This window comes from Labrus bergylta, chromosome 9, assembly GCF_963930695.1.
Source record: "Labrus bergylta chromosome 9, fLabBer1.1, whole genome shotgun sequence".
Taxonomy (NCBI): Eukaryota; Metazoa; Chordata; class Actinopteri; order Labriformes; family Labridae; genus Labrus; species Labrus bergylta.
In genome coordinates, this window is record NC_089203.1 from 22930248 (window position 1) to 22943966 (window position 13719).

Below are 13719 nucleotides of genomic sequence, written 5' to 3' on the forward strand. Positions count from 1 at the left end.
CGGGGCAATATATCGTTGAATATCTGATAACTCAAAGTTAAAGCAGTTTTTCAGATGAGTTTACATTTTGTTACTCATTTAGTATTTAAAAGTAATCACTGCATCATTTTTCCAGTTGTTGAAACAATTGCCTACTTTTTTTCCCCATTGTGTCAAAGTGCACTGATAGTCTAACCCCAAAAAGTTATGTATTTAAATAATGATCCAGGTGTAGCACCTTAGAATTACAGTTTATCCACCAATGGCAGCTGATTAAAAAGCTCAAAGAGTTTTGCTACTTGAAGCTTTGTTCTGTCTGATTTGTTCTTGCAGGAAGGTGGAATATAACAAGGGTACTAATATGTTGTACACTCAGAATACACAAATGACCTGACAAGCTAAACATAAGGCAAAAGAAATTACTCACATCCACTCTGAAAACTAAGATCTGTCAGTGTTAAACATGCAACAAGGCTTAAAGGTAACATTTCAAGACGTTAACCAATCCATGTTTGAAATCACAATGTTGAAACTTGGGCCAATTCCAGTTTTTTTTCTGTGACTGTGCTCTGAAATGTCCACCTCTCCCAGTCACATTAAAGACGTTTTTAATTTTAACTTGTATTATTTACACACTTTAATGAATATGCAGGGCTGCCCCAGTTTCTTAATGTCATAAAAACATATTAATGTCCAGACCCTGTTCCTAATGGGAGGAAGTTTAAAGTAGAAACCTCTGACATGTGTCTTTAAGGGGGCTCCATTCAGGGAGAGGTTACTTATTACTTTATTATCGTCATCATCAACATCATCATCATTAATCAGATTTAGCAGCACACGTGTGGGAGGAGGCACATTACCTTGACCACCAAAACAAGCACTCAGGATACTTTGTGGATACCAAGGAATGTAGCCAACTATGACAACTAAAGAGCCTGAACTATCTTACTTGGGTGTGATTTACAGTCATAGGGGCTAAAAGAACAGGGAGAGGGCTTTAAGATAAGGGGAAAATAGGGTTTGGGTTCCTTACATCTGAAATAAACTAATTTAGTCTTAATCAAGTTGAGCAATGGTCAAAATTACCTTTGTTGAACACTGTAAAGGGCAATAGAAAAAAGATTGACAAATTGAGAACAACCAAAAGACAGACAAATGATTAAATACAAAGCAATATTTCCTTTAGTTACATTTACTTTATCAATCAAACTTTTATTTTTTTCTTGGTAAACAAATGGATACAAACCTTTATTGGCGATAAACCTTGGCTAAACCCTTTAAAGGTTATTCAGAGAAAGTAATGAAATGCAGAAAGAAACATATTACCAAGTCTTTTCAGGATACTGTTTGGCTACATTCCTGTTTTTATCCGACTGAGTCTTGGTGGCATCTCCTACCTTTAAAATTCGGTCGAATTCTGGCGTCGTAACCCGAAACTTTGCCCATGAGTTTGTCCAGGAACTCGGAAGGCGGCATCGGGGTGGCAGCTTTCCTCGCCGCAGCTTCTTTGGACGCTGCCAAGCTGGAAGACAGAAAAAAAAGGTAATTTGATTATTAAAAGATTAAAAAAAAGAATGCGAGGGAATGATGTATGCAGTGCTGGGGTCAGACTGTTATGAGACGGAAACTTTTGACAGGCACCAAGATGGATGTGAGATTGGATTGTACTTATAATACATCAAAAATCCTTTGTGCGAGTTGTTGTGTTTCACATCCAAAGCAATTCATCATCTACAACAGTAACCACTGGCCTCTTTTTTTCCCTCCTGGGAGTTTGTAACAACACCAGGCTAAAGGTCACACTGGCCTGTCTTTAGACTTATCATACAAGCCGTCCAAAACTGTTGGAATTGTTTTTGGTTTAAATTGCACCAAACATAAAGATTTCCTTCAAAACGCACCTGAACTACAAGAAGCCAACATTTCATTGGTGACGTGATGCTGCACCAATCAGCGTATGCACAAAGTCTAACCAAGACTCACACTTCTTTTTTCCAGACAATCCAGTCTTTCAGCAGTACAAATCTTATCCAATTGAACTACTTTTCTATGTTCTACACCAGAAACTTATCAGTTTATACAAACTACAACATCATCAAATGGTAAAACATCAAATGAGTATTCGCAATTTTGACTGACCATTTAAGAGCAGAGTAATGGGAGCAAAAGGCAGTGGTTGAGTTAAAAATGACAATTCTTAAGCATCACTATGGACCAATTGTCCATAGCGTGGTGCTAATCTATGAATGATCAGTGAGCAAACAGGGATTCTGCAAACTGAGGTCATTGAAATCAAATCAATGGAAACTGTGGAGCAAACTATTGGAGACTGAGTATTTTATCAATGCCTTTCCTTGCTAAATGTCAAGTGAGCACTCTTACATATCTAAGGACCCAAAGACATACATGAGATGATAACACTCAAAAAAGAAGCTGCAGGAGCTTGATTTATTAAAAAGGTTTACAGATAGGCTTGAAGAACAGACGTAATCTCTGGACATTTTCCTGATCAAATGAAGAAAAAACTAAAGAAATGTCTTAAATCACAAAATGACAGAGACAAGTTCAGGATGGGCTGATGGGTGTACAAAATACTGCAACTCATGAAGGTGACTAACAAGTTCTATACGCAGAAAATTAAACCAGTGCAAGAGAAAGACACAGGATTATAAAAATACTCTAAATTTCTTACCTATACTTGGAGCTCCCAGTAGTCATGTTTTGTTAAATATTTGAAAGCATTTTCTGCCTGCATTCGAATCATTTCAATGACTACTGGCAGGTTAGATACTATTCTGTAAAAATGTAAGAGATTATCCTGAATAAAATCACATGAAAACTTTTTTTTTTTTTCAAAATGAAATGGACAAAACAGGATTATTAAAGAGATAAAAAAACATTTTCATTCTTTTGTGAACATTTTTAATATAATTCTGAATCAATAGATCTTTAAAAAAAACTATTTCTTTGTTAAACTATATTAAACTATATCATGTTAAAACATGTCACGAAACATAAGAGATTTGAATTTCTTGTAAAGCATTTTTTTTACTTAGATAAGACTAAAGATATGAATTTTTTGTTGGATCAATTCTCTACTTTAAAGGTCACATATTATCCTCTTTTTAAACCAGTTTCAATAATTCTCAGAGCTCTACAAAACATGTCTGTGAAATTTCTTGTTCTAAATCCACTCTGATCCTGTATTTGATCATGCCTATAACCCCCTCTCTTTCAGCCCTGCTCAGAACAGGCTGTTTCTGTGTCTGTACCTTTAAATGCAAATGAGCTGAGTCCGACCACGCCCCTCTCTGGAAGGGCTGCGGTAGCTCAGGCTCTCTTGCACCATGCCCAATTGTTTTTACGGTGAGAAGACAGACTCAGAGTGAAGAACAAACACCTAGCTGTGGGAGTGTCACCCAGCTGCCCTTTGTGATGTCATGAAGGGAAAATTTCCAAACAGCCTGTTTTATCAGACATTTTCTAAAAAATGGAGCAGGAGAGGAGAGGATGGACTTTTCTCATAATTGGGGGGTTTGTAGATTGACAAGGGATATATATTAGTGAAAAACATGGTGAAGTGTATTTTATATAATATCTGACCTTTAAATCTATCATTTATTGATTCATAAATTGTTTTGCATGACTTTATTACATGGTGAACCCTGAACTCGTTCACACAGGGCTTTTCACAAGATTAATCTATGATCTTTTAATTTCATTTAGTCTCATCTAATTGAATTAAAAAGTGAATAATTTAAAGTGAACTTTCACAGGCCATGCTGACGGGACTTAATGCATTAGTGGTTATTACACACACTTCTTTTCTTTAAGTAGTTATTCAAACTAATGCCCTAATTCACTCTACTGGCTGTGTGTCCCGCAGAGAGCGGTATTGATTTTACAATGAAGCCGTGGTATTTGCACAGTTGACTTCTTTACCTTATTAAGCCCATCATGCTCATTAGATGCTCTCTGCATAATGCCAAACCCCCACATGGCCTTTAGCCCACAGACATACAATAACTCAAGCGGTCAATAACACTCCACACACACACACACACACACACACACACACACAAGATAAGAACACAGATGATGGATCAAACCAGAGGAACCACACAACCCGGCATGTTTGAAAACTATTGCAAAAGAAAAAGCATGTACATGAATAAGAAAAGAAATGTAAAGGCTTACTGTGAGTAATGAATATAGTGCAGCTGTAGACTACATTTGACTTGATGTATGTATTAATGTTAGTCAGCTCGATCAGCAGCAGAGTTCATTCAATGTTTGTGAATTAAAGAGTGATTGAGTTCGTTAACATTTACCAGTTTACCATAAAATGTAAATCATTAAGGCTCATTCATGCTCTACGTCTGATTCACATACACATGGAGCCTTGTGTCTTAAAATGTATGACTGTACGAGACAACAAGTGCCTTCCTACAAATGTGCAAGATTAAACATTTTGTAATATGATATGTATATAAAAGTCTTGGTTTTCCAATTTTTTTCTCAGTTAAATAAAAATATGCTGGATTTTTTTCTTTTTTGTGAGGAACAACCTTCCCAAAATATTTCAATGTGTCAAAAAGGCTTTATATTACAAAAAGCACACCCTGTCTTTTGGATACAGCACAAAGATGTATTCACAATTTCATAAAGCTCAAGGTCTAAAACTTAAAACAGTCTTTATGAAAAAAGAAAGACCAGAGGTTTAGCAGATTAAATTAATTTCACTATCATGCATGCTTCTAATCACAAACATCCAACTGGACATGGATTTTTATTTAAACTCAAAACATTTTATTTGAGCTTTGTAATCATATTTGGATCATCCTAGCATGTGAACTTAAAAATCAAAGGTTATGTGGGTTAGCTCCATTGTTAGACCCACTCATCCATTCATGTATTCAAGTTAAACTAGTGTGGTTATCAGTTATTGATGTTTTGCTTTTAGTTCTTCTGTTCCCCGGCTGTGTGAACATTTTTAAGAGTCTCCTTTTTTTGGATTCCAAATGCTTTGCTTTGCTGCGTGAGTGAGATTAAAAGTGAACTGACAGGGACTTGAGTCTGAGCGAGGACTGAGCTGACCCGTGGCCTTACAGTGGAACTGCATTAGCAGCCACTTGTAGTGTCGTTTGTATGGGGATTGCATCATTTCTCGCTGCGCCTGGAGAAAGAGCATGGACAGCAGTGCGATACAGGCTAAAAATAAGATGCTGTACTGACCCATTTCAACGCATTACAGCCTCACAATGAGCTCTTTAAACCACAAGACACAGGAGGAACTTTCCAGCACATTCACAGTTTTAGAGTTGCTTTTAAACACATCAATTAGCAGTGTAATTTTTAATATATTTTAGGATGTGCAAGAACTATTTTAAGTCATACGAATGAGTTAAAATGCATTGTAAGGTTTAACATTTCAGAACTTGATGTTGGTTGTTCAATGTGTAAACTGGAGCTTATTAATTTGATGTTTTCCTCTTAATTTATTTTATCTTATCTGCATCAGTATATCCTTTTCTCTACTTCCTGAAACCAATTCATTTATGTTACCTTTTCCAACTATATCCAACATTTCCATCGGACATTCAGCTTAAATATGGAATAATCCGAATGTTTCTTGTGTCATTTATACAGCATGACATGCTCATTTGAAAGTTGTAGTTACTTTAAATATCATAGCACCTTTGCATGTAAAGCCAGACATGTTGGATCTGGGAAAAAGTTTGTTTTTCGCCAATGTAAAGAAACCTCACAGCAAATGAAGGACATTTAAGATAAATATAGTTTAAAATGTAATTAATTAGACAAGAAGTTCTTATGAATAACGCAAGTAAAGTAGTAGAAACACTAAAAATTTTAACACCAGATTTGTTTATTTAAAATGCAGATGCCAAGTAGAATTAGTCATTCACTTTGTTGATGAAAATCCACTTTGAACATTTGAACCCAAACACCACTCATCAAACTGTAGACTTAAAAAATATGGCTTAAAAATTGATCGAAAGCCTAATGGGAACTTTTCCTCACATGCATGTTTCATCTCGGTTCTGCCCGAGCCAATCTTCCACATTCAGAGACTGTGTTTATGAGGAATTATTCATTTGGGTGCTGGAACATTTTTTACTTTGCAGCACTCAGACGTCCAGTGAAGCAGCAGTCAGTCTCAGCCATCAAGACGTCCTCCATCTCTGAGCTCAGCTTGGGGTTTCAATGATTGAACAAAGACAATGTTTTTCTTTTAAGTAAGTTAAATCAGATCAGAAAAACTCGAACTGATGCAGAATTTTTGTTTTTGTCTGCAAGTTTTTGGACTTCATAAAGTTCAGCAAATCCATAAATGGGCTAAAAACATTATTAGACCTTGTTGAACATTTAGAGAGCACTCCAAAGTGTCCTTTCATCAGCATTTCTATTCTCTCCCAATGTCTGCTTAATTCCAATACAGCAACTCCTCATCCCCCTTATTGAGATACTGATTTTGGAGATCGCTTGACAAGCCATCGAATAAAGCAGAGCTGCTTGAATTCTTGGCACAAAGAGTGGCATTACTCAAGATCAATGTGAAAGACTGTTGGAGAGCATCCCAAGATGTGTGAAAGCATTGCAGAGCATGGTTGCTTGTCTATACTGCCATTGTGACACACAGAAAAGTGTGATCACATTATGTGATTTATTTTTTGTGTATTGTGTATATTTCAATATGTAAATGTGTAATTGAGAGCGTCAGTTCTGTTACTTTGTGTAAAATCTCATTTAGAGTGTGGTTGACCGTCTCTGTCAATAAAGTGCAATTTAAACAGGGGTTTAAACTAAGAGGCTCTTCTCTGAAGGAATCATTTCTGTAATGTTTTCACACCCTTAAGAGAGACAAGCTGGACCTGTCATTGGCAAAAACCATTTTGTTCTGCAGCTGCCAACTGAAATAATTGACTTCAGACATTCTTAATCTTCCTACTCGTCATTTGTAACCCAAAGTATTTAGATAAAAAGGTTTGGATTTCAAAATGCTGGAACTGTCCTTTACAGATTCAAAGACTGTTTAATAAGTTGCTGAAAGAGCAACAAAGAGTTTGTGTGGTTGAAAGTGAGGATGACAATTATTCTGCTGTTAGCTGTTAACTCCCCGATAAGTGTGGGGGAGGAGAGTGTCGTCGCATTAATCTCTCATAAATTAAAATGACAGATGATACAGTCGATCGCACTTGAATTTTCACCTTCTCAATGTAAAACCGCTAACCGTGACTTTCAATATGGTAAATGGTGACGAGCGGCATGATAAATAGCTCCATTAGCAATTCATAAACACGTAATGCAGGCAGTGCTGTCGCTTTATCAGGGAAATGCTGATCGCAATCAGTGTGTCGGGTACAAATGGGAATTATGGAGCAGGCGTGATCGGCAAACAAAAACTAAACGAGACAATGCCTTGATAGGACTTATCTCATGTTGTGTTTGCTGTACGACAATGAATAAAAAAAACAAACACACATTCAAGCAAGTGCACACAAACTCTCCTTCTGCTGCAAAACCTTCACTATACACAAAACACACACATTGCCAATGCATGCTCACACACACACACACACACACACACACACACACACACACACACACACACACACACACACACACACACACACACAAAATTATACAAACACAAACATCAACCTTCTAAGCAAGTTGCCTTCATCAGTAGAAAGCACTGTAAAACAAATCATGTCGGGTAGAGAGGAGGTGGGAGGAGGGTGAAGGCGAAGGAGAAAGGTGTGTGTATGCACCAGTGTGTGTGTGTGTGTGTGTGTGTGTGTGTGTGTGTGTGTGTGTGTGTGAAGGAGGGGGTGCAGACAAATAAGTTTGGCTTCTGTCTTTGTCCACATGCTACCAGCTACTCAGGTCACTCCCCCCCCACACACACCCCCCCACACACACACACACACACACACACACACACACACACACACACACATGGGTACACTAACCGCAGCTGCCAATGACAGACCGAGCCCTATCTGCAGCGTTAAACAGTGAGGATGCCGATGATGTTATAAACGGCCATAAATCATGACAATGATAATGACATTATAATGATCACAAGCGAGGATGTTGATGACAGTCATGAAAATAAGATATTTCATATAAATAAGATTTATAAAGCCGTTGATGCTCTGACTCGTGGACGATTATGATGATGGCGAGGAAGACTAACGAGCTTGATACTGTGTGAACGTCTTGAAATACCCAAACCTGATGCAGCAGAGTTTACAAGGTGAACCACAATGTTAACATAAGGTTTTTGCTACGTTGGGAACAGGAACTGTTTTGTGTGGCATTAGACTTCAAAAGCTTTAAAAGGTGAAATATGCAACTTTCAGATCAGATTTTCAGACAAAAACAGAAGCTCTCTTTGGACACACCTCCTTCATCACCAAGCTCGCCTCTCCCTTCCTGCTTCCACACTTCCCACGCCCCCACCATTCCGTATTTCACCAGCATGTCTTTGATAAACATCTAAAAACAAGATTCTGGGATCAACGTCATGTTGACGTTATGCATCTCTAAGCTGATCAGGTCAGTGTATGTTGTATATCTATTTTTGCTTTTTCACTCCATCATTAAGCCCCCCAAAATACAGCATCACTGAGTGGGCGGGGCTATCTCTCTTCCCTGATGTGACGGCAGCGCTAACAGTTGAAGAGGGAGGGGTTCACATGAAAAATCAAACATGTATAAAAAATGTTTGAGCCTGTGAGTGACACATAAAGAAGCTGAAGGAAATAACCTCCCATCAATGTGAACACTGAGCTCTAAACAATACACCAAGAGGAAGTTTGACTTCACTCTCTTTTTAGGAAGTCATATACTGGATATAAATATATAGTTTGTATTAAACGTGTTTTTGTCTTGACCTGATTGTCTGGCTTAGAAAAACAGATTTCCTGTATTTGCTGATGCTGATGTTGATAGATAAACAAATCTCTTTGAGTCACTCATCTAGTAAATATAATTCTCATCTGCAGTATTAATAAAAAAAACAAAATAACAATACTACAAAAAGAATTCTAAAGAGCTGAATTGCTGCCTAAAAAAAGCTTGAAAGCTGTTTTTCTCATTTAGTCAGTGGTGAATAAATGATGACTCACGCTGCGTCCACAGCTGACGGATGAGGCTGCGCTCTGCTGAAACATTTTTGACAGTGACGCTTATGATGTTGTAATGATCATAAATCAAAACACACATAATGAAATGATAGCCTTCGTGACTGATGATGTTTGAGATCAGACTGAAACATTAGAGAGAGCTGGTCATTGATCAAGAGATCATAAATCAAATCATAACACCGCGGCGGTTGTGCTTTTGATTAACTTTCATGTTGTTTCGTCAAATTCTATCCTTGATTAGCATGTAGCAGCTTGTAGCTCGGATTTGATTTGAACTTTCTTCTCATCCATTTTTTGAAACTGTTCATGACTGTTTTCGTGAAGCACATGCAGAAATATCATTATGAAGTTTTCATTACATGTATGAAATCACCATGTAATGACAAAAGTCCTCTGTAGTTATAAATATATGTATGATTTGTTTTCCTTGAGAAATAACTGTGTGAACGGGCAGCAGTTCATCAATCATTATATGTCTTTCCATGAAATTAAAATCATTGACGTCACACAGATTTTTATCAAGCAGAAGTTTTTGTAATAACATTATTTTTACTGCTAAAAAAACCCACATTTCAAAACCGTGCAGACTGAATTTTATGGATTTGGGACACAGTTTTAGGGGGGAAATGACGAATGGCCGTGATATATATGAGGGGGTTTTGACTCAGTCTACCGCCTCATGATTCAGTCTGAGTCCGATTCAACGTGGACAAATCTGGAACAAACAGCCATGTTGAATGAGACACGCTTCAGGCCAATCTGAAGCAAGATACAGCAAGGTTTTATAACATTTATGGCCTTTTAAAGTCTCAAATGTTGACCTTTAGCTGCAGAACTCCCATTTAGGTAATCTGCAATTTTCCAAATGCCATTGCACAGTGCACAGCATTTGTCACGCCTCCAACTTTCCTCAAAGTCAAGACAGAGATGCCGTAGATGACATTTGACATCTGAGAAATACTCCTTTATGGGGAAATCAAGAAATGGAAAACCTACGACCTGTTTTTTGTTATTATTCTTGAGTGATTTTTTTCACAGTCTGATGTCTATTACAAGATGTTTTGGAACTACTTTATTGCTTCAGCCGGCATTATGTATACAGACTGCAGAGGATCAAACCTGATCTCTGCATAGATGATGAAAATTACACTAAAGATAGTTTTGTTAAGTCCTGAATTTACGACATCCGTCTAACTTTATGCTTCGCGTTTGCTGTCGTCAACATGGTTATGTTCGTTGTGCTTCCTACTTCAGTCAGCTTGCTTCCTTTATTGGCTATTGTTCTGTTCCTTGTGACGATTCAGAGTCCGTGCTAGGCCATCCATGCTGATTTCAGATCGTAAATATTGAACACATTTAATATTTATGATTTCAAATTGGGACGGCCCGATGGTTTTCTGAGCAGATCAGGGACACACCTCACACCACAGGAAAATCGGGCCCAAAATAGGCTTGATTATCTTGTAGTTTGTACCTCGCTATGGGTAATTTTCTATATTTTAACCAGAAACAACTACCGTTCTCTTTAAAGTCACCAGACTCCATTGACAAAAAACAGTGATTATACCTGCCATTCTAACACTACCTCAATCAGTTAGTTTGTTTGTGTTGATGTGTTAATTTGATGTTTAAATGATAATTCGGCTTCTGAAAGAATATTTGTTTGACGCAAAATTACACAAAAAATTGAGTTTAAGACGCTGCAGTTGACAAGCAAGATCCTAAGTTTTGCTAACTTAAAAGCTTGTTTTTGTCATTGGGGTTTGGTGGTTAAAGAGGGTAATGAAGATTTCTGCAATGGATCATCAATTTTTATTTTATTTCTGCAGGGATCCTTTCTGTATTATTGTCAGACACTTAAAATATAAATCTGAGACTGTCAGTGGACAAACAAACAGTTTTAGTAGATGTATTCTCATTGGGTACATTTGCTTCCAGGAATCACATTGCGTCTCGGCTGGAGCAATTTACGGAAGCAATTCCAAATAATTTCACCGTCAGCGTCAACATGTCCCTCTAAGTTGGGCCGTGAGAGACATCAGACAGTCAAATTTAGTGTCAAACAAAAAAAGATTAAAGGTCAGACGTACCAGTGATGCCAGTTTTTTTTTTGCGACGGGGGAAAAAAATGACATAGTGACTCAGAAGACAGGATGTGCTTTTTAAGGGCAGTCATGAGCAGAGGGATGACTCCGTTTTTAATTCCTGTCTGTCTACTTGTCATCACTGCTCCCCCCAACCCCCCACCCCAATCTCTTTCTGACATCATTTTGACAAGATGAACACTGCTGCTTGCATCCTGTGTGTCCTCACACTTTTCACCATTTTATAAACATCAATGAGATACTAATTTATAACACCGCTGTTTGTTTCATTTAATGGAAATGTGTTGCCAAACTAGTAACGCTGCTAACAGGTACAAAACTGGTTACATTTAAATGCATCAGATTGTGTTCCCATACATGACATATTAAATGGAACTGTGTCTTAACTCTGTAAGACTTAGACCATGACACAAATGTCAGAAAGTTTAAATTCTTTGAATATAAAAGTTATTATGAACCTTGTAAAAAATCTTTAAAAAATGTAATGGCACATTTCATGTACAAGTTTTGTTTTGTATCATATTTGTTGCATGAGGCATCAAATTTTTTGAATTTATACTTACACATTCATACTTTTCTGTCCCCCTGTAAATTATTTGTGCACTGCTTGTGTCTGGTTGTATTAATTTGATTTTTTTAGGGGGGAAACAAACTATCTCTGAGAGTACTGCAGAGGGCCAAAACAATCCAATTGACTTAAAGGATTACTAAAAATTCAGTGTTGCTTCATTTTTTTTACAGTTATTATGTTTAAAAAGCATTTTTCCTAGATGCAGGGGGGTCTGGGGTACATATTTTGGACACTCCCGTGTGTCGTCAGCAGCCCCCCCCCCACAGCTGTCCTCGTTCTGATGACAGAAGGTCACATGTCTGCCGGCCGACACTGCCCTTTATGTCGTCACTCCTCTAGAATAACAACATCGTATTGTTTTTTTTTTTTTTTGATTTGACCACATATGACACGGTCTGATCAGAGTAAAAATCTATGAATAATAGATTGGCTTCTTCTAGTTCTCTAGTGACAACATGGCCTCACTTGGTAAATTTGATTTTTATTAGATCTGCATAAATAACTCTGAAGGACATAAATATATCACTCCAAATATTCCTCAAAGCAGCATCTCTGCATGCATGTGAGCCTTGCTGTTGCAGAGTCTGTTACATTTCAACACAGGGTCCCCTCATTTCACTTAACGTGATCAAGAGGAAGATGGATTGTCACAGGCCATCGGACAAATCCAGGCTGCTTGACTTTTTGTGCCAAGAGTGGCGAAATGTCATCTGACATCAATGTGAAGGACTGGTGGAGAGGAGACCACGTTAAGAGCACCAGAGCTGTGATTAAATATCAGGGTTAGTTCAAGGATGTATTTCTTCTAAAGTTAGTACTGTGTTATTTTAAAAGATTAATTATTTTCATTGCATTATTCACGGTCTGAAAAACACTGCATCTTTTTATTTTTTTATATCCAGTTGTCAGTTTCTGCAAATAAAAGACCAAAATCACAATCATTTATTTGACAGGTGGGACAAATGTTTCATCCATTGAAGCAAACGCCTAATACTTTCCTCAAGAATAAAGCCTATTCAATTCAAAACAATCATACGTATACTAATGAAAAATACAGGACCAGGATACATCGCATGTTCTTTAATATGTTCCTGTTCTTCTAAGTCTCTGCAGCTCCTTTTCCAAAGGAGTTACAAAAACACAACTTTTACAAAGAATAAATAAATCTTGAGCTTAGATTTTTTTTTTAACATTGACTAAAACTATTGTACCATCTTCTCAGCTCTATGAGAGATGCAATCACTGTGACCATTTTGAAACAACTACTGGAAAAGTATTCGTTCAACAATGCCTTGAACTGGCTGTCACTCATCCTCGGCTTTCACATACACGTCTGTTTTCTTTGCATTTCTGTGATTTTTACATGTTTTAAAATACCTTATTGTTGCATTTTGTGAAGTTGTTTAAGTTAAGTTTAGAGTATTAGTGTATTTGAATCAGGGACACTGTACAAAACAATATTACTGTCAGAAGAGAATAGTAGTCCCTGGGCAGATGATGGCAAAAGTTAAATACAGAACAACCGGTCATGCACCGATTCATGCTATCTCAGAGACATTTCATAAGAGAGAAGAAGAACACAGAACCATAAACAGATATCAAAACATTATGTACATGTTTCCCTGAGTTGTAGAACAGTCGTCAAGATGACACATTCATGCTGACAGACTGGTTCCTTAAAAGTACATTTTTTGACTTCATGGGAGAGAGTGTGGCCGTCTGTGCAAAGTTTCAAATTAGTTGGAAGATTACTGCATTCTTTAAAGGCTTTAAAGGAGAAAGCAAATTTAGCGAAAGTGGAGTCAGGCCATGGGACACTTCTATCTCTGCTTGAGGTAGACATTTGGATATTTGTTTAATTTGCCTGTTGTCTCTGATATTATTTGCACCT

At 37.3% G+C, this 13719-nt stretch overlaps 1 protein-coding gene across 1 annotated transcript in view; it reads right to left on the minus strand.

Annotated features, from left to right (window-relative positions):
- Positions 1-13719, minus strand: part of glra1 (glycine receptor, alpha 1) — a 124575-nt gene that overhangs the window by 90631 nt on the left and 20225 nt on the right. The window contains exon 2 of the mRNA XM_020649725.2: positions 1377-1501. Within this exon, the coding sequence (XP_020505381.1) occupies positions 1377-1501 (125 nt within the window). The remainder of the gene's footprint in view (positions 1-1376; positions 1502-13719) is intronic.